This window comes from Hemibagrus wyckioides, linkage group LG25, assembly GCF_019097595.1.
Source record: "Hemibagrus wyckioides isolate EC202008001 linkage group LG25, SWU_Hwy_1.0, whole genome shotgun sequence".
NCBI lineage: Eukaryota > Metazoa > Chordata > Actinopteri > Siluriformes > Bagridae > Hemibagrus > Hemibagrus wyckioides.
The window spans coordinates 10,478,694-10,506,669 of record NC_080734.1 but is presented as its reverse complement, the minus strand read 5'-3'; the positions used below and the strand labels follow the sequence as shown (position 1 = coordinate 10,506,669).

At 38.4% G+C, this 27,976-nt stretch overlaps 2 protein-coding genes across 4 annotated transcripts; one reads left to right on the top strand and one right to left on the bottom strand.

The window, feature by feature from the left end:
* Positions 1-9: 9 nt before the first annotated feature.
* wtap (WT1 associated protein) lies at positions 10-8,189 on the bottom strand. Of its 3 annotated transcripts, none has more exons than XM_058379138.1 (8): positions 7,984-8,189; positions 6,570-6,607; positions 5,654-5,709; positions 5,501-5,559; positions 5,217-5,344; positions 4,175-4,353; positions 1,799-1,953; positions 10-1,314 (listed from the first exon to the last, which is right to left on the bottom strand). In XM_058379138.1, the coding sequence occupies exons 1-8, from the start codon at positions 7,991-7,993 to the stop codon at positions 656-658; spliced, it is 1,284 nt and encodes a 427-aa protein (XP_058235121.1). In that variant the 5' UTR covers positions 7,994-8,189; the 3' UTR covers positions 10-655. The 3 variants fall into 3 exon arrangements, with proteins under 3 accessions (XP_058235121.1, XP_058235122.1, XP_058235123.1); XM_058379139.1 differs by lacking the exon at positions 7,984-8,189 and adding an exon at positions 7,402-7,605; XM_058379140.1 differs by lacking the exon at positions 7,984-8,189 and adding an exon at positions 7,256-7,319.
* Positions 8,190-8,686: 497 nt separating this feature from the next.
* sod2 (superoxide dismutase 2, mitochondrial) lies at positions 8,687-11,366 on the top strand. Its single transcript, XM_058378517.1, has 5 exons — positions 8,687-8,841; positions 9,654-9,856; positions 10,017-10,133; positions 10,305-10,484; positions 11,005-11,366. Exons 1-5 carry the CDS (start codon positions 8,813-8,815, stop codon positions 11,148-11,150), a joined length of 675 nt encoding a protein of 224 aa, XP_058234500.1. The 5' UTR covers positions 8,687-8,812; the 3' UTR covers positions 11,151-11,366.
* Positions 11,367-27,976: the final 16,610 nt, after the last annotated feature.

Sequence of the window (27,976 nt, the reverse complement as noted above, 5' to 3'; positions counted from 1 at the left end):
AAGAGTTGATTCCAGGGTCATATTAAAAGCCTTTATTGATATTTGGTCAGTACACGAAATGAATTGAAATCAGAATATGAATCCAACAAGATACATCTCAGCAAAACTACCCACAAATTAAACAAAAAAAAACTCATCTTTCCATATGGGGATGAACAGAAAAATGTTTTCTTAAAAAGTTCAACATCAAGTAACTAAGGACATTCTGAAGTAAGTGAAGAGCTTGCCTCCTGGCTTAAACTTTATGGTACAACCGAAGTTTGACTGGTTTTAGTTTAGTGAGCAAATTAAGTATACAGACAGGGTGATTTTCAAATAACCTTGAGCGGCATTTAGCACATTATAAAACCTTAAAACATCAGATATTTATTCTCATGCTGCTCATTTGTTATTTAATTTATACTGCTCAACATAATCAGCTATGTAATATTGCAAAAATATTAACAGCTATGTAATATTGCAGCTATGTTATATTGCAAAAAAGAGTTATGACTGGAAATGGCTAAAAAAAAAAAAAAATGTATCTGATTTTCAATTCCTGAAGCAAAAAAAAAAAAAAAAAAACCCAACAAAATCTAACTGGCCTTAAACGTGTGGCTTATTTTTGCTTGCCATGAGTATAAAAAAACAAAACAAAACAAGAACATTTTAAAGATTACAAAACAGACCCTGCGGAGGGGTTGGAGGCAGTTGTAGCAACAGCTGCAGAGTCCAGCCCGTTGTGAGTGGTGTGATGTGTGCCTGCTGTCCTGGTGCTCTTGGCGACAGTTGCGGCCTCGCGGGAGTCAGTGTTGGAGTCTGTGTCATTTGAGTGCTGAGTCACTGATGCCTCGCTGCCTGTTGGAGAGTCCACGCTCTCGTAACCTGCACTGAGAGTCCCATAGCCATCCCCTGTGCCTTGGCTCGCTGCGCCCTCCGAGTGGTTAGACAGTTTGGCTCCACTCCCGTGGGCAGGGCTGGAAGCACAGGGTGACCCTGGATAATCCTCATCAGCACTGCTTGCCTCCCGAAATGGGCCGGAGCTGGACAGAGCTCTCTGGGTGGAACCGTTGGAAGGACCGTTGAAGATACGGCTGCAGTCTTTTGCCCCAGTGGAACTGCCTGAGGGGGCTGTTTCAGTTTCAGCAGGAGGCTCAGAGGTGCTGGGAGGAGAAGGGACAGTCCTGCTTGGACCTGCACCACTAGTGGTACCCAGAGCCTGGGCTTGCTGAGACAGCTGTTGCCTGGTCTCCCTCAGCTGCTGCTGGAGAAGAAGGATGGTACTCTGCATGCCTTCAACTTCTTCATCCAACTGAATGATAAAGTCGTTCAACTCTGAATAATAAAACACAGGAACTCAAACACACAGAAATATAGCAAACTATGTGATGATATATTGGCTGTAATGACAAAGCAGTCAGTAGTAGTGGGCCATGGGGGGGGGGATTACACTTTCATACAATATTTCATTAAATATTGTAATAAAAAAAAACTGAAGTTGCAATAACAGATTTTACAGAAGTACTTTTGTAGAGTAACTTGTAAGCTCTACTAACAATAGTGTGACAAGTATATTTGCTAATAAGGTTTAAATTACATTTGACCATTCTCAGCAATAAAGAAGAAAAAAAAAAGATGGAACATTTGCCAACAAGGGTAATCCTTTCATATAAACATCATAGAAACATTCAACCACATTATCCTACTGAGATGCTGTTCTAACATCAGTTGGGTGTATGGATGGAGAATCCAAAAACAGTGGCAGAGAACATAATTGTAAAGGCAAAAAAAAAAAAAGAAGAAAAAAAGTTTCTCTCACCATCTTGACTGCTCTTGAGCTCCTCGCTGTACTTTTTCTGCAGGGCAAGTTCAGCCTCTAGCTGGGCGATGCGGCCCTGTGACAGCTGCCTGCCCAGCTCCTGGTTCTCCTGGATCAGCATGCGACACTTCGCCATCAGCTTCTTACCAGTCTGGCTGCAAGGGAGACAAGTCTGACATCACATGGTGAACAGAGCCATGAGCACAACAAGGACAACTGGAGTAAAATGCCAAGCAGTGGCAACACTGCAGGATAAGTTCCATAACACCACCTTGGGTCATTAGTCAAATGATCCAAGACATTCAAAATGGTATATGGGTGATGAACATTTATGTGGAACCCTAACAGATGAGTGTACCGGTCAGAAATCAAAAGTCAATGCAAAACTCTTTCAACCCAATAGATGAATAACTGAACCAATAAATCTCACAGTAACATGTGACTGGCACCAATTAGAAATGCACACAGACTCCATATATACATGGTTTTCCAAAAAAAAAAAATGGTGTAGCAGACCTCAGCATTTTCACACTTCAAGATCTCCGTGAATGTATATACAACATTTTACTTTTAAACTGTTCAAAAGTTTGCGTACGTGTTAAATGACACTGGACTACATGTGCCACACTCTAATACTTACAGTACCCTGACAATAACAGTAAGGGGCACAACATACTATTATGGCCATTATCAGGGTTACCACAAGATCCAGAAATGACAAATAAGTTACTTTATGACTACTGGCAGACTATTGTACTGTAATTTGCACATGTATAAATACTGTTTATAAATACTGTACTGTACTGTATATACACTTCTGAAACGGAACTCCAGAAATATTGGAACAGGAGTTTGAATACTATTATTGTTGCAAGTGCCAGGAATTTCTTAATTATTTTGCTAACATTTAAGTATAGGAGGTTACACTGACGTAAAGACGCTGATATATTCAGTGTAACAAGTTGTCAAGCGCTGCATGCTAAACATTATCGATTATAAACAACGGTGGCAGCTCAGACCCTCTGACCAGAAAGATAAAGTAGATGATCTTGGGTAATGGAGATGAGGAGATAATGTTTTGGCTGAGATGATTAATTGTGCAACCATGTTAACTGTGTTATAACATTTTTATAACGGCATTTTAGATTTGCAAACATCACCTAAAACATTAAAATTAAGGGTGAAGAATTAAAAGACAATGACACTGAACAGCTCTGTAACGGAAATATTTCACAAGATAAACACCTGTTAAAAAAAGTAGTATCCTTATTAAACAGTCTAAATAAGTACTTATAATCGATAAAACGTTGGAGCTTGTGATCAAACGACACAGCAGCATAGACATACATTTAAACAGCTTCAGTAATCACCTCTAAGACATATGGGCATTCAACATTGAAATAAAAAAACCTTGCACCTGCAGCAGTGTATCAGCAGCTCATCACATTTTAACACACCCTCTATTAAATGTGGAAAGCCAATCATCCTCCCCAAAATAAACACTGCTGTAAGTGCAAAGTGCATTTCCAAGAACAAACAACATAAACAAAGCAAAAAATATATAAAAACTATGAACACAAATAAAAAAAGAGGAAAGGAAAAAAGTTAAAACACTGTACCGTATCTTGCACCAGCGAGATGGTTGTTAAACAAAGTCTCTGTAGACCTCAAGGTCTTACACTTTCCCCAATGTATTACATCATTAGAAAGGCTCCTCTCCCCCAGAGTCTTATGATCGATAACTCCTCTCATTGTATTACATCACTCTACTGTTCCCCTCCCCCAGGTCATTTCTAAATTCCTACCGAGTCTTAACAGTTCTACACTGGTAGGGGCAAATGATAAGATATGCATGTGCAACATTCTTTCGTGGGGTGATATTTTAAATGTTCAATCAGTGATTTTTAAGCTACAGTTCAATCAGCTCCAGAGCAAATGTCTTGCTCAAGTCTCTCTCAATGGCCGCCAACGATTTATTAGAGCAATCTGTCTAACATAGGCTGTTGGGGGCTGGAAGGAGGGGTTGTTTCCGCTGTGACCACCTCTTCAGGAACAGTCCCGATTCCTTCAGGCCTCTGTACCATGAGGGGGTGTAGGGGAAGAGAAAGCTGAAACAGTGTCACCTGACCAAAACTGGCTTTTCAGTTTCTGTTCTGTTTCACTTTTACATTACAGTATGATAATAGCAGCACAGAACAAGAGAAAAAAAATGTCTTTCTGTGTGTGGCTTTTTTTTTTTTTTTAGTCTGAGTCTCGTTGTGAGCATAGCATTTCAGTCTTCCCCCACCATTATTTGCACTCCTGCAGTGGAGAAAGTGAGGGGGTGAGTCAGGAAAGTCTTGACTTTTGTTTGGAGGGGGAGTTATTTTAGTTTACCTATCAGGTGTAAATTTCCAGGCACTCAGTTCATTTTGGGCTTGCTCCAGTTTGTCTTTAGTCTGTTCCAGTTCAGCCTTCATTTTAAGGAAAAATAAGTTGATGGCTGGGTCCACCATGGAGGATCTCAGTTGAGCCACACTGGGTTGCTGAACTTGCTTCAGGTACTGGATCTGCGTCTGAAAGAGGACAAATCGTGTTAAAATCAACAGAGTCACCAGCCATAAGCCAACACAGAGTAATTAAACTAAAAGCTTTCAGAAGGATTATTTGGAACACCTAATTTCTGCTACTAGGAATTTTGTGGTACAGGTACCAAGTAGAAATCAATATCAACTGCATCAAGAAAGATAAAAGGGCATGAAATATATATATGTATTAAATGTCTATGCTATTCTAATCAAGTCCTTCTGTCAAAACTGTCCATATAAATATCACTTTTTAATATGTACATAAAGCAGTATAATATGCAAATATAGACAAAGGTGTAGAGATTGCTATACACAGTGCTTGTAAGCCTCTTTATATTATGTAGTATTTGATATTTCCTGGTACCATCATGAAAATTAGCTGCAACCTGGGTATGGCCCAAGCTTAGTGACAACAAAAGCCAAGTTGTTTCCCCATGTTGTCTGTTATATTACGTTGCTCTTGCGACACCCCAACCTGAAAAGTCCGACAAATAGGACAGTGTCCTGCTCCTTTAAAAATGGAAAGGCATTTAAACCATGTTGTATTTTAAAAGGGGGGGAAAAAAAGAGGGGAACTGTAGTTTGGGACGCCCCTGTGCATGCTTTAGATGCGAAAGAAATAAAAATCAAATGGCTAAAACCCTGCAGCAAACTGTTCAATGGCTGCCTTGTATTCAGAACTCTGCTCCATAAGTAGTAAGAACAGAACTTTGTATACAATACAAAGCTAATAACGTTACCCCTTTACATCAACGTATTGCTAAGACACAAGGGATAGATACTATTTCTTTAACTGTGGACTAAAGTCACTCAACTATGACAGAAAGTAAACCAGAAAGTGAAATACTTACTGTACATTCCTGCATTTCCTGTTCTTTTGTGGCCAGCCTCATCACAAGGATGTTCTCTCTGCGTGCCGACTCTTGCTGCTGTTGCTTCAGCTTCTCCTCAGACTCCTTAAGACCAGTCACGTCATTGGCTACGGACATAATATGAAATTAGTATATGGCCTGTAGAAACAATGCAATTAAGCTTAAACAATCCATCGCATTATCTAAATGGTTAAAACCTATCACATATTATGGACAGAAATGAGCACGAATGCATGCATGGCAAACGAGCAACATTTACTTACAATTCAGATCAGCGTATTTTGCTTCGAGCACCTGGACATACGCCTCATGCTGTTTCCACCTAAAATGTTAAGGGAAGGGTTGAGTATATATTTGTTTGTGTAAAAGGAATTTAAGGAAAGGAACAATACCAAACTTAATGCAGTCATCCTTACCTTGCACACAGCTCCTCTCTGGTCAGGGTCTTCATGTCAGATTCACTAAGGCGAACCTAGATCAAAAAGCAAGTATTTATTAGGAGATAGCATTGCAGTAGCTCTAACCAAATGCTGCCAGATCTATAATTTTACTGCAGATCTGGTCTAGCAAAGCAGATTTAAATCAGTCATACTTCGTCCCTAAAAATGCTAATGAAGCAGCGCTGAAATCCTTTATTTTGACAAACACAGAAGTTTCCAAATCTTCAACATTTTTGCTAATACAACAACTCATCTTGAAGATTGCCAACCAGCTGAGGCCAAGTTCTCTGCAGTCATCTAAAGAGACCGCAATTTGGAATTTTGAGTAGAGATGCTGCTGTCTAATTTTATGCTGGACATCTCATTAAGATAATTAAAATGAATCGCACAAGGAAGAGCGTGTTGTACTGAATATCAACTCGGCTGGGATTCAACTGTAGGATCGAGGCTGCAGCACTGCTGTTACATAACAGTACTATAAAACTGATTGATACATACAGTGAAATAAACCAGTGTTGAGACGTAAATGCCAGTCTTGAACGTCCAGTCAAATTAGTGGACCAGAACTAACTGTTGTGTAACATGGAACGTCGATGGAAAATGGTGAGAGAGAAAAGAAGCGCCCACTCTTGTTTTTACGAGCCAAGCTTGGCTGTTTATCTCTTACGTTGGACTGATTTTTCCCTGCCTTCAATCATCTGAGCAACATCCCTTTTTTGACATCATTATGGACCAGAACCACTAACTCCTCAGGGGAATTATGAAAATATAGGATCAACTAATATTAAATATGAAGACCTGGATTGCTACAGACGTTACAAAAATCTCAATATAAAAGATAATTCAGGGTGGTCTTCAGTTTCCTTCATCTCCACTTCCTTAGGTTCCTCACCTTTTTTGGGAGAGGTTCTTCATTAGTCATCTTGATCTCTGTAAAAGGAAAATAAAGAAAAATCACAATGAGGAAAATCACAGCAGACATATTTTCGTTCCCTCTCTCTCTCTCTGAAAAAGAAAACAAATAAACATCATGATTTCTGATCTGGAAAAAATGAAATGCCTAAATGACCGCAGAGAAGAATGTGTGTTCACACGTGTAATGTAAGCAGAGCGGAGCAGTTAACCCGGGATCAGGGCAGTCGCCTCCTTCACTGTTACTGACCGCAAGCCTCGCGCTCAGCTAGCTAGCTAGCTACATTCTTCCAACACCAGGAACTCGTGTCTGCGAAATTCCCGTTAGCTATTTGCATTCCTCTACAACGCTTTGCATCAAACTAGGAGAAAAAACGAGGTTCACTAGCTGTAAGGTAGCTTCTAAAAAAAAAATAGCGTAATCCATGGTCGGTAATCTGCTGCTATTATAAATCCACACACACACACACACAGTGGTGGGACTATTCGCGGTAAATCGGGAGCTAGCCTTAGCATGGCTCACTCGGTGCTGCAAATAGGCGAATGAGCCGCCAGCAAACAAACACGCATCCATTTAGGACCATTTTTACACACCGTTTCTCCATACATACACACACAAAACAAAAAAAAGGGAGTTTGCTGCTATATCGACTGGTCAACAGCTACCTGTCGGCTTCGTGTTTTATCAGTTTCTCGCTGTCACAAAATGGCGGAAAGGGAAGAGACTCTCCCTGTGAGCAGCGCCGCGCTCCTCGCCCATGTTTCTCATGAACAACGCCAAAAAAAAAAAAAAAAATAGGTGCAATACTTACACGCCCTAGAATTAGACCAAGACGACTCGGATTTCTTAAAATGTGTTAAGACTCCGCTCCTTATCAATTTTTTTAATCAGCGTTTAGTAAAATAAATAAAGCGAAATCTGAGTTTACAGCGAACTCGGCGCATCCGCCATCATTCAGGACGATACGTTCCGCCACCAAGTGTCACACGACCCTACTGGTTGCCATGCTTTGTCTGCACGCGTTTCTCGCCCTATCCTGCGATCTGATTGGCTGGAGGAGACGGTCTGCGCGCGAGCAACGTCTTTCAACCAATTGGAGTACAGGAGGCGGGATTAGTCTGAATAAGGATTGGGGGGGATACGTTAAGGGTAGCTAATGCGCATGTTACAATCAGTTACAATACTTGTCTTCAGCTATTAATAATAACAAAATAAACAATTCATGATATATCGTGTACATGTTAAGAGCGTGAATGTTATTGCACAACGCATCTACATAACGTTGTTAGCTAAAAGAAGTAGCGAGGTACATAGCATCGACACAGTCATCTAATTAATTATCTAACTAAAATCGTGACTTAACAATCTGTTAAAATCCATGTTTGTCACACACCATCGCACATGGTATTGTCAGTCTCCTCCACGTTCAGTGCCCGCACTTCGTCTGCTAAAATCACACCTGCAAACAGTCGGCAGATATACTCGCAATATACTTTTCAGATACTGTCTGTAGGCAAAAACAGCGCGGAACCACATGAATTAAATCCACAACAAAACAAGCATCAGAAGCAAGGCCAGCTAATAGTAGGGCTTGCATTCATCCCAAACAGAGTCGATTCTCCGATTCTAGGGATAAAGAACGTGGAGTCGACTCCGAATATACAGAGTCGATTCCACACAGTCAATAGGATTTTGCACAAGTTCTCGACACTTGCTTCGAATGTTGCCAACGAATCTGTCATTCATAATAGAGTATTATATACGTACATAATATAGAACTTGTTTTAAGTCATTTGCTGTCCTGTGTTTCTTTTGTACTAGAAAACATTGCATGGAATCGAATCTTGTATTCGATTCAATTGAATCCCTCTGAACCCGTATTCAGAGTCGACTCCGAAATGTCTGGAATCGAGCAGTCTTATCGCAGTCACGGGGGTGGGATTCAGAGTCCCATTATTTGTACCAAGAGTGTGGTGTTTAGAAATAAAAATTAACGCAATGTCTGAAGTGGTAATCACTTAAGCCTGTACAATACGTCACATTCTAGTTCCTGTGAGCTGCATAGTGGGCAGTGCACCCACTTTATGCATTATGGTCGTACCTAAAGACGCAAAATGGTACGTTCCCCTCAGGTTCAAGTTGAAACTTTCAAGGGCAGGTTAGAACTGAAGTCAGAGTGAGATAGCTAACGTGACTGGTTACTGTGAAGAAGAAGTAAGAGCATGTTGACCAGAATTGGACATGTTCGCAGGTAATGCCAGATACTTCGAGTTGCAAAAGCCCTTAAAAACTCAGTGCTTTGCTCGGTATTACGTCTTCAAGTATTTATAAACACAACGCCGTAAACAGTTAGCTTAGCTAGCAGACGTTAGTAACTTGTTAGCTAGTCATTTCGCCAGTCCAACACTGCATACAGGGCTCACCAGTTTGACTTAAAGCCCTGGTTTATTTCAGAAGTTAGTCTCAGACATTAATGTTTTGATTGTTCAAGCATCAAGCTGTTCATTTATTTCCAGATTAGCCGTCTCTGGCTGGGATAGACTTGTAGCACGTGATTAAGTTTGCAAAGGATCAGGCGTTAGTGTAACAAACCCCCTTTAGCACTAGTTAACAATCTAATCTAAATTATACAGGTAATTACACAGACGTAGAGCTTGAATGATACTTTAGTATTGCACATATCTTGGTAATCTGTCTTGGTAAAAGAGTGTTAAATGTCTGAGGGCAATGTGCACAGTTTTTGTACCGCCTTTGATACTAATAGTCCTCCCCATTGGCCTTACTGGTCCAGTACTGACATCATCTTTTGACATAGTTATGCAATCTTCAAGAGCACAGTGCTCAGTCTGCATTTTATTTATTAACATCACACTGGCTTTGTCTGATATGAAAAATGTCGGCTTGTTCCAGTACAGCTTCAGCACTTTGCCCTGATACCATGTAGATCCCCATTATCATATATTTAGGATGGTGATAAAACATAACTGTGGATTTTTAATGTACATCCTTATTCTCCATTACTTTGTTTTTTGTCCTCATGTTTAAAACCATGGGTCACATTAGGTGTGCAGCTGGCTTGAATCCCGTGCTGGGCATTTTGGCCTCCAGACAGAAGCACACACTTCCAGATCTGCCGTATGACTACGGTGCATTAGAACCTCACATCTCAGCCGAGATCATGCAGCTTCATCATAGCAAGCACCATGCAACGTATGTCAACAACCTCAATGTTAATGAAGAGAAATATCAAGAGGCTTTGGCCAAAGGTAAATTGGAGTTTATCCCACATGCATTCACTACAAAAACAGATATTTTAATCCTATTTTAATGGATTACAATTTCAGGTTTGGTAAGCCAGCGTATGAATTAATATTCAACTAAACTTGCAAGTTGGCCCTTGTCATCATTAATAGTTTTCTCCTAAAGGTGATGTAACAACGCAAGTAGCCCTTCAGGCAGCACTGAGGTTCAATGGCGGTGGCCACATCAACCACACCATCTTCTGGACAAACCTGTCTCCAAATGGTGGAGGAGAACCACAGGGTCAGAGATGCTGTACACTTTTCTCTGTTCCAAATATTCACAGGATGCACATTACAGCACGCTTGTTCTCAAGCTGTCGCATAGCTCTCTTATATCATTTGGTAGTAAATTAACTATTTTTAAGCTGGTGCATGAGCCAAATAAAAAAATATGTTGCATTTTTCCCCCTAGGTGAGCTGATGGAGGCCATTAAGCGTGATTTTGGCTCATTCCAAAAGCTGAAGGAGAAAATGTCTTCTGCCACTGTGGCAGTTCAGGGATCAGGGTGGGGATGGCTGGGCTTTGATAAGGAGAATGGGAGGTTGAGAATTGCTGCGTGTGCAAACCAAGATCCTCTGCAGGGAACCACTGGTAAGGAAAAGAAATGAAGATGAGATGAAAAAAAAAATGGTCATGGAAATATCTCTCTGTCCACACCTTCAAATTGCAGCACAATATGCACATTATCATTATTTATATGTGGATTTAATTGGGCACAGCTGCTATTGTGAAATAATTTGCAAAATCCATTATTGCAGACTGCATGCGCATGTAAGGCAGTACTATAAAAAATGTTGTGCTGCAAGTAGTGATAGCAGACAGCAAAATTACATCATCGCTTCAGTGCTCTCAGACATAAGCAGCTAGAATGATATTAGAACAAACAGTTATGAGAGTGTTGTAGCTTTCCAGTTCACCCTGGATGTAGGTAGCATCGTTTTAATCATTTCCACAGTATCTCATTAAGTAGAACTGCACCACTTGATGAGAAACACTTTAGCATATTTTTTCCCCAGCTTAAATTATCATTGTATTATATCTTTGTCTGGTGTTCTCTCACTCTTTCTCCCTCTCACTCTCTCACTCTTTTTTTTTTTATTTTTTTATAAAGGTCTCATCCCACTGCTCGGCATTGATGTCTGGGAACATGCATACTATCTTCAGTACAAAAACGTCAGACCTGACTACGTTAAAGCCATATGGAACATTATAAACTGGGAGAATATTAATGAGCGTTATCAAGCTGCCAAGAAGTAAAACTTGTCACATCACTAGAGATAATGTGATGGTTTCAAAACGCACAAACAGCATACCACATTATTAATGTCTAATTACATAGCGGCTAGTAAAAGAAGAGAAGGTGTGAAATGTCAAAACCTGTGCAGTTTATCTAAATTTCTCTGACTCTCAAGTCATTAAAATGATGCAAGTCTGTTGATGCGCTATGTGTAATTAAACCATTATTTAAACTAACTTGGTAGTTTACTTCCTTTATTAACGATGAGTTTGAAAGCTCTGGTGTGTGTGTTTTTTTTTTTTTGTTTTTTTTTTAAATGTGTATACAAAGACTGAACATTTGGACTTAATCATCACTGTATGCCTCAGACCCAATTATCTTGAGGAATGGAAAATGGACCACTTTCAGTAAATGATGTCATATGTCCTGAGTTATGATCCATATGCAGACTTTTTTGTGATTTAATCGAACTTTCACCCTGGTGCTACTTGACTTCGGATAGTTAAAATGAATTATGTTTTGGCACGAGGACTGAATCATCAACATATAAGGAAAGGGATAAAACCTTGCATGTGATTTAAGAACATCGATATTGCAAAGCTGACTAAATTGATTTTGTTGTTGACAAAGCTGACTAAATTGATTTTTTTTTAAAACTTTTTTGCATATTCAATAACCATTTATCATTTTATTAGTTAAGGTTCATTTCAACTAAACTTTAATTAGTTAAAAAAAACACTTGATGTTCAGCATTATCATTGAGCATTAGTGTAGCAGAGGGAGTAAGGCTTCTGAATCACAAGGGGGCGCTGTTCACAACAGTTTCCATGCTTTTCCCGTCAGTATGGATATTGTGATAGTAAAATTGGATATATTTTTTTAGAAGAACATTTGCAGCCTATTGTCTGCATGTACAGATAGAATTAATACAGCTAGCTTGGATGTCTGTTTAATGTATTCACGTTGGAATATAATTAAATAACCACTTTGCTGAATGTTACAGTGACGTCTTAATCCACTTGAGGTTCTTAGATTTTCCCCCTAGTTTACTTCTGTCTGGCAGTTAGTTATATTTATTTGCTCAATAAGTAAATGACAAAGACAAAAGGAATGGGAATGTGTGGAGGAGTTTTGGTCAGCCCTGCCTTACTAATAGAGCACGTTTCTCACTTTAGTTCTAAAAGAACTACTTTTAGATGTTTTATTGGAGTTAACACAAAATGACCAAATAAGTTCCAGATGCTCAGGAGCACAGTGAGCCAAGTCACCCCTTAATCAACAATTACAGTGTGTAAAGGGAAATCACATCACGTCTTCCCATTTTCTGTCCATCCATCCTTTCATGCTTTTGTTTTGTAGTGTGGTATGCCATGCTCTGTGCCTGCAGCACGGGTTTCAGTTCAGTTTCTCTTTTAGAAACGCATTAGACTCCTGCACCAAAATCTGTGCAGACGTGCTACTGATTGGTTTAGACAGCTTGCTTATTTGTTTGGGGCAGGACCTCTGCTGACTGTTTAGGAAACAACTGCATCATGTTCAGATTTAGACTTCAGAGACTTGAGACTTTGTAATTATGTGATAGCAAATGGCTCAAGCAGGCAGCTTCAAAGGGACCTGTTGTCTGTGGTACATATTCACAGGCAATATGGCTTTCCTGGCTAGGCTGGATGCTTTCCTCTGTCCTGTGATTTTGGTTCAAATGTGTTGCAGAGGCTCAATGCCAAGATACCTCAATATAACAGACATGACACAAAAGGGGAATTAAAAAAAGGGTCAAGTTCGAGACTCGAATTATTTCAGTTGTTATAACTTATTATTTTCACAGCTCTATAAAAATATTCATTTCAGTTCCAGATTCACCACACGCTAAATACAACTCATCTTCAGTAAGTGCTTTATCCTCATTAATACAGTCATTCACACCTTGGAGCAATTTAGCAAAGCCAGTCTATTTATACTGGCATGTCTTGGACAGTGAGTGCAAACGGGAGAAAATCCCCTCACAGGTAGTAACCTAAACTCATAATTAGGTCCCTGGAGCTGTAAGGCAGACATATTATCTGCATAGATGTACTAAATATTTACATTTACAGCAAACACCCTTATCCAGAAAAATTTATCTTTACCTTATTTATACAAATGAGCAGTTGAGGTTAAGGGCCTTGCTCAAGGGCCCAGCAGTGGCAGCTTGGTGGTCTCATGATTTCAACTCGCATCCTTCTGATCAGTAGGCCAATATTTTAACTGCTGAGCTGAGCTACTGTTTCCCAGTAAGCTGTCACTGAACATTCATTCGAACTCACAGTCTAACTCAGATCATTCAACATAAATCTTTTTCAGTTGGGAGCTATTACAGTCACGTAATGACATTTTGCTTTCATACAAGTACAAGATGGATCAAGACAAGATAACATATGACTTGCAAACATTTCCAAACAGATTCAAGCATTTGGACAAAGGCAGAATGGTGTGAAAGTACTTCTCAATTTCTCTTTAATTCGAGCAAGGCAAAAAAAACAGTAGTCTTTATTCACTGACATGCCTCAATGTGGTGTACTTTTTTCCTATTAAATGTTTCTGTCAACAGTTAGAGTTATTTTTGTTCAGAAATGCTTCCATGCTTTTGTTTTCAAGTGTAGCATGCCTTACTCCTTGCCATTGTCTATAATTATGTTAGCCAACATCCTGTTCTTTTTATTCAAGTTGGAGATGCATTAAACCCCCTCACCAGAGTGATTGTGCATTGTCCTTTTCAAGTCATTCCACACCATTTCTCTGTTGCGTTTAGCTCTGGGCTCTGACTAAGCCTTTCCAAAATGTTGTTTTTTTTATTTATTTATTAGGAACATGTGTACACCTGCTCATTTCTGCAATTATACAATTAGCCAGTTGCAGTCATGTTGCAGCAGCACAAGGTATAATATCATGCAACTACATCTCCAGATCTTTAATGAAATTTTCACCTCAAACATGAAATAAAAAGAAAAAGTTCCAAAAAATGGGATGTCACTGATGTTTGTGCTGTGACTTTTGCTGCCAGAAAGGCTGGTTTGAGTATTTCAGAAACTGCTGATCTGCTGGAATTTTCTGGAAGTTTACACAGTAGCCTTGGATTGCTGTTGTTATATGCTTCAATTTCCATAAAATCTTTCAACCCGGCATTAGAAGGAACTACCTTTTAGAGCTTACAATAAAGTAAAAAGTAAAGAGAATACCAGGATGCGTTACTTTCCGCCTGCTTCTGTGAGGACTCCAAACGTTCTTTTATTCCTGGAACAGAAAATCAGTGGAAAATATCTGTTCTGAATATGGAGCATATTTTGATTTCTGCCCATTTGCCCAGCCAGCTGCTACATTTCCCTGCTAAAGAAATGTATGACTTTGTAGGGCAAAAATAAACCACCGAATCACCACAGCCAACGTCGGCATAATCCAAAATCAAAATACGACGGTTGATTTATCTGTTTCTGGAGCAGAAATATATATTTTTAAAGACACTGCTTAAAGATCCTGCTCCAGAAAGAAGCTACAATACCAGACACATTTTTTAAAAATATTACACACATTATTATATTACCTAGCTGTCTTGCCCATTCTCCTGAGGTATCCACAAAATGAGAAGCAACTGTAGTAAGAGAGGATTGGTAGGCAGAGTTCATACTGAGATAGATGCAAAAAGACATAAATGTAGAGAGAATATGTTAAATTAAAAACATATGGTAAAATGCTTGCTGTGTTGACTCATACTGTTGGATAATTCCAAATTACTTGTAGGATCATTAAGAAGAATATTGCCTGGTCCTAGTGAAACGTCACTGAAATATTCTCTCTTGAAAAGAAATCCAAATTTTGGCTCCCAGTTCTCATGCTTGTTATGGGGTAGCACAAATACTTGTGTCATTTCCATACACCTGGAAGTGGAATTGTCTAAGGAGGCTGTAATATGAACGGAAAAAATGGATGGATCGCCTGCACTGGCATTATGAATTCGTCTGCACTGGCATTATCTCAGTCTGGGACTGTTGACTCTTCACATGGCAGTGTATTTGGGAGGTTCCACAGCTAAGGATCAACAACCACAGAGTCTCTTTGTCTCACTCACTTGGATCAATCTTTCCTGTTTTTATCCTGGCAAATCAAGCTGGAGATATAATCCCTTTAGATTTAATCATGAGGGGGAAATTAGGTGGATTTGGCAGCCTTTTTGAATCCAGCAGTACAACTTATGATAGAGGCCCCAGTCTCAATCAGACAGCGTAGACTGAGGAAAATGAAAAGGACAAGAAAATGGCATATACACTGTGAAGATGCTGAAACAGGATATGACGATTCCCAAGATGTCACACGCATGATGCTAGGACTCTGCCAAAGAATTTCTGTTTATATCTCTCATGAGGATTAGCTTAGAAACATCACCTAGTTTTGTAACTGTTGGGTTCAATTTAAATAATGTTTATGTCTAGTGGAAACACAGACCTCTTCTAAGTGAAATCTCAGTTCCAGGGCATGTAGACATTTTATATTTGGTGAGCACTGATTGAGTGGAAGTTCATTTTGTATTTTTGAAATACATGTCCAAATGATTTGGGAAAATCCGTCCAATGTCACTGTGGCTGAATTCTCTGGTTCTTCTTTGCCAATATTTAGAAGAAAATAAATATATGTGCTTTTTTGGCATCTGCCAACATCGTGTTGGGTATGGAGCCTGATTTAACAAGCATGGTGGTAGAAACCAGTAGTCTAAAACTTAAAGCCGTCTTAAACCTGGCTCGCTAAGAGAGTTGTTGGAGTGCTGTGTACAATATCAACACAGGCTTAAACCTTAATCAGTTCACTTTAGAATCAGTTGCAGGCTGTCAAAATAGTTATGTTACTATGCTTCCACATCGGCAGAGCAAAGAAGATAAAAGTTAGAGGATAAAGATGAATAAAGAGAATAAAGTTGTAAAAATGTTGACATAATCTGATAAAACATTTCAATAACAAGAAATTTAGCAAGCAGATTGGAACTGAGTGAATTAATCAGAGGATATTTCCCAGTGATGAGCGTGAACAGAGACCAGTCGAGTGAAGAAATGATGACAAGGCTTATGTTTAAATACTGCCAGTAAATTTTACCTCATGTGATGAGACAGATGCTGATAATCAAAGTGATTACTCATTTCCTTTTGTCCATTTTTTTTATCCGTATAAAGAGAGTACTTAAGCTATATAAGCACAAGCCAGCTTTCTGCAATAAAATATTGAAGCATTATCATTGTAATACTGGCCCTCTGAAAAACGTTGCTGTATTTAGCAGTAAATAAATGTTTCTTCTTGTTTTAAACTAGTTCCTTGCTAGTTCATTCAGAAGCGTACCACACAGACGGTGATCAATAATGAGGAAATGACAACTATTTCACATTTCTAACAAGTTTCTAACAATGATGCTCCATCATATCTATCACACGTGTGTTGTTTCACTCCAATGCAGGGCAGAATCATGGAGTTGATGGATATACAGACATAGGTGCAAATCCTGAAAAGAACCATTCCTGAAAAGAAACTTTCCCAACCCTTTGTCCTGGAACACCCGTTGTCCTGCATATTTTCTTATTTTCTTTCAATCCAAGACACCTGATTCAACTTACAAGCTAATTAACAGCCATTCCTGAGTTGAAGTGGGTGTGTTAGAGCAGGGAAAACACTCAAATATGCAGGACACAGGGTACTCCAGACCATGGTTGGGAACCTGTGGACTAACCTCATAAAAAGGAGATACTGGATTATTAATTCTGCAATTTCTAAAGGAAAATTCTGCAACGACTTGGCACATTTTAACACCTTGGCCCCAGGACTCTGTATTTATTATTGTCTACATACTGATATCAGTTGTTTCTTGTTCTCTCTGGCAGCTCAAAGCAAACATCTGTCCTGGCCAGAGGTGCAAGTTGAGGTGGATCTTGAGTCCACTAGAGACAGATAAAAACATGCACACACAATGGACAGGGATGCATGTGATCTAGGTGTGTTTAGCTCATCTCCTAGGTTATGTACTAAACTATGTATTAACCTTGTATAATAATACAAATGTATTTTAAATAAATAAAGATATAAGACTTTTTTTGACTGGTAATACTGGTGTCTCTGAAGAGACAAGAGAAGCTGGTAAGATTTGGCTCATTTCACTTCTTTTATGCATTGCTTTATGCAGGTTTAAAAAATAAATGTTATAATCAAGTGTGGTTGCTATAAATGGTCCCTGTGCCTAAGTTTATTGTTTTTCCTTTAGAAAAAAACTGGTACATCCTTTCTGTTTATGATGTTTGGTATTCAGAGGAAACATGACATGAACCCCAGAGCAGTACAAAAGGGAAAAAAAGGGAAAAAAAAAAGAAAAAGAAAAGGAAAAAACTTTAATTGTTTCATTGTTCTGCTGTTGATAGAATCGACATTTTTGCCTGGGTAGAACACATCTTTATGCTCATAAATAGATACTTTTTTTTGGGTTAAGTACAAAGTCAAACAACATTATGAGTGTAACGCGGAACGGATACATGCCTCACAAGTTAAATAATATTAACTTACAAAAAAATAGAATATAGAAAAATTTTTATATATTTTTCTTGCAATTGTGACTTATAATAGTGATTTCATTTTTATTCAGTTGAGTTATTTCATGCTTTCACTTATTAGGTTATTCCTAACCACTTTTTGTTTATTCATTGCGATTGTGAAATAAATCTTTTCTCAAAATGTTCCAAACATGTGAATAGTGGAAAAGCAAGAAGAAAGAGACACTAAATAGAAAGCATTCCTGTTTTCTTATAATCGTTTAATCTACTCCACTAACATCTTCACAAAAGACCATAGTGTAACTTCCTCATAAAATTGTTAATCATAAAACAAGTGTAAAGTAAACCAAAGAAATCTGAAGGACCTCCATGCAGAACAGTAAGCAGGATATTCCCACCTGACAGAAAGACAAGAAACGCAGATTTCATTACAAATAAATATTATCAAATGAAGTCGGATGGGGATTTATTTTTGAAGCCAAGCTACATATGTGAAAACTAAAAAGCTTTAGCTAATAAACTGCCGGGTTTTTGACATGGAGCCATATTCTTTAAGGTAGTGAAGCTTGGCCAAGCTTTCCTGTACAAATTACTCTTTTCCCTTAAGTGGAAAAAAGAACCTCAGCCTGAAAAACACTGGTGCTTACAGGTCACTGCAGAAAAAAGTGTAAAAAGAAAAATTTATATGCCAAGTTGTTTGAGTTTTTTGTTCTCAGTTTGGAGTTTATTTACTGTATTTAACTGGAACATATTAAGTGATTTATTTCATGTTACTGAATATCAAAGTATCTTTTACAAACAGGCACATAGGCACTTGATGGAAAAATGCTAACAATAGTCTTTCAATCCCTCTTTATTTCTCTGGATCGTCACAACCATCGAATTCATTTGTCTCTCTATTTCAGCAGTAGCCCTCCCCTTTTTCCAGTGCATTTGACGTTGACTATAAATATGGCTGTCAGTCCAGGTTAAAAGTTTTCCACAGGCTTCTGGAGTGGTCAAATTGCCCTCTGGAGTTTTTAAGTGTTTGGAAAACGAACTCATCTCCCAACTACATTTACCTATTTCCTTAGTAAGTCTCTCTCTCTCTCTCTCTCTCTCTCTCATTTTCTTTAAGGAATTCCATTTTAACTTAAGGGGATGAGAACATTTTATTAACCGTGCGCCAGGAAAAGAGTCACACATTACTGCAGGGTGTTGAGTAGAAAACAGACAGTGAAATTGAAACCATGCAGTCAAACATGTATTGAGTCAAACATACTTCATCATAATTTGCTCTAACACTGCCTTTGGTTTGTTGCCAAAATTCATATAAAAACGTTTGCACACTCTTTGTTGTAAGAGTACCAATTAATAATCCAGAGAAACATGGCCATTTTCAAAAAGGCTAGTTTCTCTTAGTATCTGTCGTCCAAGTGGGTATTCAGATCTGGACCTGGAAGTCAGGTGACATGATGATTCTAACCTTTGTATCCTTACCCTTGCATGATTTCACTATGGATTTGTTAATCTGTAAAGCAGTCATTTCACTCACAAGACCTGTCAGTAAGTGTCACTGCTAATGCATGCAAGCTTGTCTCTTTACCTGAGAATGTCAGGGTCAAGTGTTGTCTTGGGATGATTTACGATCCTGCTTGTGGTTCCTGCATGTTGTAACTTTGTGTGTATATCTATTTGTGTGTGAGTGTGTGATAGGGATTCTTCTTCACTGCCAGGGGATTTTCCATCAGCAGAACATTAGACAGAAACAGATGCTCTTCTAGCTCAAAAGCCAGGACATTGGAGTGGAGTATCAAAAATAACCCCTCAAAGCATTACAAATTTCTTTTTTCCTTTATGTTTTCTGCTGGCTTGGCTGTTTCTTGGTTTACCCATGTTAGTATTACTGGCTCTTCCATTTTATGTTTTATCAACTGGTGCGCTTAAACCTTCCTGTCTCCAGATTTTGCATTTCAGATTAATATTGCGATGTAGACTAGACATTTCCTGTTCTTGTTTGCACAAAGCATCAATTCCGTTCATATAGTATTAGAGAATTGGAGAAACCAACCTCACCTGCTAAATGACCCATTATTACCACTGGGCCCCATGACGCAGCTATGACTTCAGTTTGCTATTTCAGGTTTCTAAACATTTATGTCGTTTCTCATAAAGATTTATGCTCTGAGTAATATCACACCTATTGGGCACAGAGAAAATTTTTTTAGGGGTTGTTTCAAGCCATTCCAGAAACTAATTTATCTGGATAAAATATGTATTGATATAAACATTAATCGGTTCTTATGTTGCTGTAATATTCTGGCATCTGGCTCAAATATGGTATCTGAAGTTTTTTGCTCTATGCACTGTATAACTTTAATTGTACAAACATTTATATTATAAATACACAACCAAATGTTATTGAGTCCCTGTAATTATTGTTCTTCATTTTAAGTATGTTATGCAGCTACCTTCATGAAACTACAACTAAGAAACTAATAGGAAAGATATGTCGTTGCCAGAGTGAGGACCCATCAAAGAGTCCTTGGAGTTTAGGGGGTTAAACACCCAAAAGCGTACTATATCTAATGACCTAATTATCTCACATGTTGATATTGTGCCATACTGAAGACTCATTTCGGTTCACTCTAATTCATGATTTTCCAACAGCCATGTCCAGAGGTTAATGTGAGTCCAACCTGTACTCATAAAACGTAAAGCTGTTGTTCAAAGCCAGGCCTTGGGCCATACTCCAAGCAGTTAAACAAACCATCTTACAATTAAACCATCAGAGTTGTAGTTTAGGTTACGTTGAAGGCCATGGGTAAGATTAAGGGTGACATTTTCAGAACCAGAGGAGTGCCGACTGATACACGCTCTGTGCTATAAGTACCATAATTACTCAAGAGTTACACTTGATTATTAACATGTTGAACATGTTGAACTAGTTAAGCAACTGGCAGAAATGAAGTTGTGTCCTGGGTAGGTGACGTATCCGGGTCCAGCACCTAACATATTTCAGCACACAGCACTTGCTCAATCAAATTCTTTCCTTCTCCTAGTAACTAACTGATTTAGTTTTTGTTTTCTGTCCACTGTGTCTGGAGTGAGTCTGTTGGCCAGCTGGGAGCAAGATCTGCTTCAATCACACATTGTTCCAACACCTTGGTTCAGGATGTTTTCTAATGTGTGGATAATCGTTATTATGTTGTATATTACTTTTGAAACCTGTCTGCCAGGAAATGAAATGAATGTGTGACACTTTTATATTTTTCCATGTACCCTATGACGTTCCCGAAACTTAATGAGTTTTCAAGATGCTTTTCTGAAAGGAATTTTTCAAATTTAATAACTCTCAGCCATAGCCAAGACAGAGAAAGAGCACTGGGCTCCCAATGTCTATGTTAGGTATTATAAAGTATTGTCTTAATGTATTCCTAAAAGTTTAAATCACACAAAAACAGTGCCATATGTGACCATTTCATTTAGTCTCTGTGGAACCACTATTTTTAAACCACCTAATTTTATATTTCTGTGTATTACCAAGTATGATTCACTAACTGCTACTGTTATTCTTCCATTGCCATCAGATCACCAGGAACCTCTCAGGGAAAAATATGTGAGGTCCAGCGTTTCCCAGAATGTTTATCCGTCTGTCTCTCTGTCTGTCTGTCCTTTTCTCGATCACTCTTATCACCCTCTTTCTCCATCTTGCTCCCTCTTGCAATTTGTCATGGTCCATCTGTCTCCATGCACTTGACCGTAATTCTGGCACAGAAGCAAATCCTGATGGAAAACATTAAAATATAATTCATGGTGTGTGATGAGTCTGCAAGCATGCAGATAAGACTAATGTCTCTGCTACGTAACCGTCTGTCTGTCCAGATGTTTTTCACTCTTTTTTCTTCTCTATTTTAGCATCTGTTTTTCTCGGCTGTCCTCTGAACAGGATTATCATGAGTATCATTTGTATCTTGAGAGCGGAATGGTTTCATCATTAGATGATGCAAGATGATGCAAGTGGTGATTTCTACTCAGTGACTTCCTCACAGCTATATAAATATAAATATTTTTGTATTTTCCAAAAGCATTGTTTCAGTAAATATTACTACAGCGACTACAGTGGAAATACAGAGACTACAGTGATCATACATAAGTTATGTAGATTTGAAAGTAATTAATATAAGACTAGAGTCTCTGATCAGAGTTTATGGGGTTAAAACCTCTATGATTATATAATGCTTGTAGATGTTAAAAAATGGATGTGTACATTACACACTTAAGGGCTCTTTAGTGGTTCCTAAAGTTGTTACACTAGGCATCCTGTGGTTAACTCTCAGTAGGCCTCTATACAGAACTGTTATGAGAGAGAGAGAGAGAGAGAGAGAGAGAGAGAGAGAGTTTATTTACCACATATACATTTTCAGTGAAATTTCCAGTTCAGTGAAATTAGAAAAAGCTGGGGTCAGAGTGCAGGGTCAGACATGACAACAGAGGGGGTTAAGGCTCAAGGGTCCAATGGTGACAGCTTGGCAGGACTGGGCTTAAATCATCTGATCAGTTACCCAGAACCTTAAGCACCACTTAAGCCCCCACTGTCCCAGAGGCACAAGTGAAAATTCCTTCAGGGAATTTTTAAAAAGATTGTATAGAGAGTAAAAACAAGCAGTGATTTTAATAGTTAGTAATGAAGTCTATTGAAAACCAATATGTATTATTTTTCTATTAATTAATCTAATATTTGGTAGCATCTATATTTAATTTTCTCCGTAAAATATATAATCACATAAAATATGTCATTGCTCAAATAATGTTTCATATAAATGCCATAAAAATGTTACAACCTTTGCATCAACCCACAGCTTTTAATGATTTAAATTCTAATTTAAGATGTGCCTGATTCAGTTAATTTACTGTATATCCATCAGAATATGGTAATTGTGTGTGTGTATAGAGTTAAGGCGTCATAAAAAAAACAGTGTAATTTTGATGTTTATATGTTTGTTATTTCTTGAAAAATTTCCTCCCACCTCCCAAAAACATGACACTAGATGGATTGTTTACTTTAAATGGCCTGAGGTGTGAATAAGTATGGAGAGTACATGGTGCCATGCAATGGACTGGTGTCCCATCCCTGGTGTATTTCCTCCACACAGCTCGTGTTCCTTAGATAGGCTTCAAATCCACTACAGTTCCAGTGGTTACTGAAGATGAACAAATGAATCTCTTATGTTTTTCCCCCAAATATAGTTTTAGTAGTGCATTTATCCTGCAGTGTTCTTTTGCATTCTATGAAATTGCATTTTTGTTCATTCCATTTGGTTTTGTCAGGTGATTTTCCTCGTCATTTCTAAATAGCAACATTCTGTAGAGGGTTAACTGAAACATGAATGGAACACATAGCTAAAGCTGCTAAAGCTGGTTTGATACAGAACAGTGATTCCCTGCTGGGCCAGTTCATTCACCAGAAATGCTTCTGTAAATTAAATCATCTATAAGTGTCTAATCTGATCTACACCATTCAACAGTAACCACAGAGTACCTCAAGGGCAAGTAGCTCAGCCTGCAGAAATCTTACTTACAGGAAAGCCAAATGTACAGCAGTTCAGTTGCTCTGTTTCCACAAAGTTTAATATTTGATGTGTTAATGTCTGTGTGGTTTTGATAGAGCAGCCACCACTGTCCGTAAATCATTAATATGTTTTGGCTCTATATCACAGCACATTGTATTCATCATCAAACCAAGACATACAAGACAAGTAGCAAGTTCATTTAAACTTTTATTTCCAAATCGACTGAACCATAAACTAATTAAATACCATACAAAATAAGCAATAAGTAAAATAAGCAAATTTTTTAAAAAGAAAAAAAAAATCTGACTGCCAAATAAACAATATGAAACAGCACATACAATAAAGAGCCTTAATCACTGCAATGTGGTTTAGACAAACTAACACATTTCACATTACAAAACACATACATACTACACATCATATGCAGTATATAATATACATATTATATGGTCAGGATTGTGTTGACCTCACATTCTTTTGAGTTTGTTGAACATCCCATTAAAGATTTAGTCTCCGCTATGCTGTTATAATAGCCTCCAATCTTCTGGGATGGCTTTCTAATAGATTTTGGAGTGTGGCTTATAACAAACACTTCTAAAAAATTTTTTGTTGGTTTTTGTCCTTCTGTGACAACATTTATATAGATAGTTTCACTTTCAGAGATGATTTCATGCTAACAAACATATCCAATGTAAGAAGTACAATTTTTGTATAAGATTGCAGTCTGTGGTAAATTATACATTTTCTCAGGTATTTTTTTCACTCTTAGATTCATTGACACTGTACCTTGCAGTGTATTTCAGCATGTGAATATTTTCCTCTCTGATGTTATTATTTCAATTGATTTTGTTCACCTGTTCAATGATTCCTTATTTCCCGGACTGAGTTCACATGTCCCCTAATACCTTGTCTCCTTGAATGCACTCTCCCCATTCTTTGATTCCTTGTGGTCACCTGTTCGTTTATTCCTTTATTCCCTGACATGTTCACTTGTTCCCTGAGTTCTTGCTTCCCTGTTTATGTTCACCTGTTTCCCTTGATCAATTTAAACAGTTCCTCCCTCTGTGGTACTCCATGTCTCTTGTCAAATACTGTCTATTCCTAGTACTGTTTAGGTTTCTGAGTTCCTTGTGGGTTTTTTGAACCTGGCATGTTCCTTTGTTTTTTGAGCATGGATTATTCTGTTATCTCTGTCTGTATGTTTTTGACCTTTGCACTGAAATCTGGCTTCGATTTTTGGATTGCTTCAATAAAGCTTATGGAAAGTCTACACACACATCTTGTCTCTAGAGAGTGCACGTGGTAAATGTGCAATGAATGCATACGCTAATCTATTGCCTGCTTCTACATATTAGAACAAGGACAAGAAAATCTCTTTGTGGCTAAGGTGCAAACAGCTCAGTTCATTTTTTATTCCTGATAGACAAGTATGATGATGGACAGTGTGTGTGGAAAGTGACGTATAAGGCTAAGGGTGTTTGTAACTAAACACGTGGAAGAACTTTATGACATAATTATACTCCTGCCACTGAATGTTTAGGAATCCACCCACTAACACCTCCTAACTCTGTGAGGTTGATTCATTCTCAAAGGCCTGTTAAATTAGTTGACATGACATGTAAGAAATGGAACAGGATATACACCTTTTGTGTGCTGATGGCATGAGACTCTGAAGAAGGAGCGAGTGGTAACTGTGGGGCTCATGTGATTTACTGGGCAGTAACGCTAATATTCCACCTGCAATGCATTTAAGCTATGGGCAGGCATTTTGTTGGCCACTCCTGTGTTTTATTACTCTGACAAAGACCAAGGCAGAAAGAGGGCAGCCTGTGAGTTTTTCCATTTCTCCTTACAAAGAACCGGCATCTGTGTTATGCATCTGCTTGTCATCAGATTACTAGAACTAGAAAGTGGAAAAAAAAACCCTGATTAAAACCAGTCATATGATCTTTAGTGGAGTGCTTCATGCTTTTTTATTTTGCAGAGAAGATCTATTTCCAATAATAATAATTATTTCAGGGGTCAAATGAAGGCAATTCATTATTTAATTAGACTGTGTTAAATAAAACCAGTAGACAAGTATATATCAGCTAAGGTGTCTTTTAATACTATTTTATGACAAATTGAGCTACATAATTAGTTCAACTTGAGGGAAAAATACACAGTTTCTGACATTATTATTATGGTTATTATGAGATATTATACACACGCACATACACACACACACACACACACACACACGATTCACTAAATATCTTTTCTCTCTCTCTCTCTCTCACACACACACACACACACATACACACACTTTCTTTTTTTCAGTCAAATAACACACAATAGGTCCAATGAAATATCATGCCTTTCTTCATCCTTCATGGACTCTTAAGTTATAAAGCTGCTCTCTCTTTCTCTCTTTCACTCACTTTCTCTCTCTCTCTGTCTCTCTCTCTCTCTCTCCTTCTCTTCTTACTCATAAAATAAACATACATGCCAAAATCAGGTAGTGTTGAAGGAGATTCTTTTAAGGTTTTTATGTCTCTGTAATGTCTGCTGTAGGTCTACAGGGATCCAGAATATGGCTGTGTTGCCACTATCTCACTCATGATTTCAGAGCATCACATTGTGATGACATAAGGATTTCCAATTTCCTTGAGAAAAGTTACTGTGACTGAGGTAATGAGCAGCTATTACAGGACTCTTTGGGAGGCATAAAGGCTCCATTTCAGGGCTAAAGTGACAAGACCACAGCAGACATCATTTTATTTGACCATTATATGACATTGACCATTAGGGTCTGAGCTTATTATACAGTTTTTCATTCTAAGGCATATTTTTAAACAATGATTATGAATTATTCCATGCAGTGAAACAAATAGAAAAAGTATGTCATTGTGAGTGTGAGGAATTCTCGACCACCAAAAGATCTTGAGAGTTTAAAGGGATAAATTATACAAATCTATTAAAATATATTCAAATAATTGGGGGAAAAAAAGCTCTGCAGGAAAGCGGAGGTTCACTGTGTAGTCTGTCTGCTTTTGTGTTGGGGTTATTAAGGACAGCTACTTCACAGTTAAGCCTGCTGGAGTTGGGCTGGCCCTCATTACAGAGAGGCTGTCATTCCTTCCTAATGATTTATAGCAGTTGTTAAAGAGAGTAAAAAATGAGCCTCAGATCAAAGTTAAATAATAAGAAAAGGTGAAATGAAATAAAAGGGGGACAAGAATACGAATTTTCTTGTATGTGTTTCCCAATCTGAGCGAAGTTTAAAGTAAACTGTCAGCATGAATTCCCAACCAAAACATCTTTTCTTTTCTTTTTTTTTACAGCTCTCTCACAGTCCATTGTGCTATGATTCATAATTTATTGTGCTTTAATGCCACATTTCAGTTTTGTAGATCCTCACACTAAAATCTTTATTTTCCATCACTTGATTAATATCTGGTCTTAGAAAGGATAACATCTTGGTAGAAAATGAGGTGCAGGATGGAAGTAAAGCCAGAGCAGAAGTCATCCACAACTATTTTATGAGACCATAAAGAAGCGGTAGTGCCCCGCTGGTCCCTGTATCTCATGTTGTAGGTCTTGTGCCGGATTTTCCTCATACACAGCACCACCAGAGTAGAGACAATATGTAGACGAAAGTAAACAATGGAAAAGTTGGGGGTGAAATTAGTCAAACATTATACTCTTAATTCTAATTTAATTTTTATTCTTTTAACCCCTTGTAGTAGCACATACACAGATCAGCCTTAACATTATGACCACCTACCTAATATTGTCTTGGTCCCCCCTTTGCTGCCAAAACAGCCCTGACCCGTTGAAGAATGGACTCCACTAGATCCCTGAAGGTGTGCTGTGGTATCTGGCGCCAAGATGTTAGCAGCAGATCCTTTAAGTCCTGTAAGTTGCGAGGTGGGGCCTCCATGGATCGGACTTGTTTGTTCAGCACATCCCACAGTTGCTCGATTGGATTGAGATCTGAGGAATTTGGAGGCAACACCTCAAACACATTGTTGTGCTCATCAAACCATTCCTGAACTATTTTTGATTTGTGGCATGGCGCATTATCCTGCTGAAAGAAGCCACAGCCATCAGGGAATACCGTTTCCATGAAAGGGTGTACATGGTCTGCAACAATGCTTGTCAATGTAACATCCACATGGATGGCAGGACCAAGGATTCACAGCAGAACATTACCCAAAGCATGACACTGCATCTGCCGGCTTGCCTTCTTCTTCTCATAGTGCATCCTGGTGCCATGTGTTCCTCAGGTAAATGATGCACACACACCTGGCCATCCACATGATGTAAAAGAAAACGTGATTCATCAGACTAGGCCACCTTCTACCATTGCTTCTGGTTCACCACTGTTCCTTCCTTGGACCACTTTTAATAGATACTGACCACTGCAGATCGGGAACAATCCACAAGAGCTGCAGTTTCAGATGCTCTGATCCAGTCGTCTAGCCATCACAATTGTGAAACTTGCTCAAATCCTTACTATTTTTCCTGCTTCTAACACATCAACTTTGAGGACAAAATGTTCACTTGCTGCCTAATATATCCCAGTGGTCATAATGTTATGGCTGATCTGTGTATATTTACCAGTGGTTTTTTATTCTCTATATATAGCATCACACAGTCAGTGGTCATAATGTTATGGCTGATCTGTGTATATTTACCAGTGGTTTTTTATTCTCTATATATAGCATCACACAGTCAGTGGTCATAATGTTATGGCTG